The sequence below is a fragment of the Perkinsus marinus genome (genome assembly GCF_000006405.1).
Source record: "Perkinsus marinus ATCC 50983 genomic scaffold scf_1104296963840, whole genome shotgun sequence".
Classification (NCBI taxonomy): domain Eukaryota; phylum Perkinsozoa; order Perkinsida; family Perkinsidae; genus Perkinsus; species Perkinsus marinus.
The window spans coordinates 1-960 of record NW_003204946.1 but is presented as its reverse complement, the minus strand read 5'-3'; the positions used below and the strand labels follow the sequence as shown (position 1 = coordinate 960).

Sequence of the window (960 nt, the reverse complement as noted above, 5' to 3'; positions counted from 1 at the left end):
ACTGCGCGAACAGAAATCTGACAAAAAAATAAGTTTCTTGAGAATCAACTTCGAACGAAAATCGAAAACTGACCTGAGCGAATTTCTTCACTTTATCTCGAATCACGTCGATTCCCCGTTCATCCGAGGCATTCAGCTCGAGGACTCTATCACGCCACAGCTCAGGGCCGAAGAGCTCTCGAGCCAATGCGAGAATTGCCGACGTCTTGCCGTTGCCAGGAGGGCCGTAGAAGAGCAGATGTGGCAGCTAGGATAAGCACCAGGGCGGCTATTCGGAAGGTCGTGGGTTCTAATCCCCAGTGGTACATTTCCAGTCCCCACAGCTTCCTTCAACGCTCCCACTACTTCCGGTTGATGAGCAAGCTCCTCTACTCGAGCGGGCCGACTGAACACAATCAAATATATCACAACGATTATATTTGGTACCCCTAGGAAAGTGTAGAAAAATATGCACATTGCCAACTACAGTTGTTAGTAACAACATGAAAATTCTGAGAGGAAATTTTAGGAAAATCCTCAATGGTTTCTGTACAACTCCTATCTGAACTTCAATAATTAGCTTTGGGAACTTCTGAGCTCAGCTGAGGAAAGCAAACATATATTCGTGAGATGCCAAGTCAACCTCAAGATATTTTTCAAGTCCCCCGCCCGTGAAATTCCAAAACTTACTATTTTTCCACCCACGGTACGGCTCTCTCCTGCTTATGCTTCCCCATCGACGAGGACGACGAGGAGGAGGAGGAGGACATCATACGAAGTAAGCTAAACTTGACTTTAGACTTCAGCACTCCAGGTGGGTTTAGCGCGCGCCATGATGATCGATTATCTACCATATGCGCAGGTTGCAAACTGCTCGGTAAGCGAGTAAGAGTTGAATCGCTCTTGTGGCTCAATGCTCAGCAGCTTTCGCTGTTGAGCAACTGAGCACGGTCTGGCTTCGAGCGTACCCAAAGTCAGTGT

At 47.5% G+C, this 960-nt stretch overlaps 1 protein-coding gene across 1 annotated transcript; it reads right to left on the bottom strand.

The window, feature by feature from the left end:
* Window positions 1-73: 73 nt before the first annotated feature.
* On the bottom strand, window positions 74-716 carry Pmar_PMAR005795 (conserved hypothetical protein; the record flags this gene model as incomplete). The annotated part of the gene is made up of 3 exons (XM_002771098.1): window positions 74-247; window positions 307-385; window positions 670-716. Coding segments are annotated over 3 exons (300 nt in total), but the record flags the coding sequence as incomplete, so codon positions are not given.
* Between the last annotated feature and the right edge of the window lie 244 nt (window positions 717-960).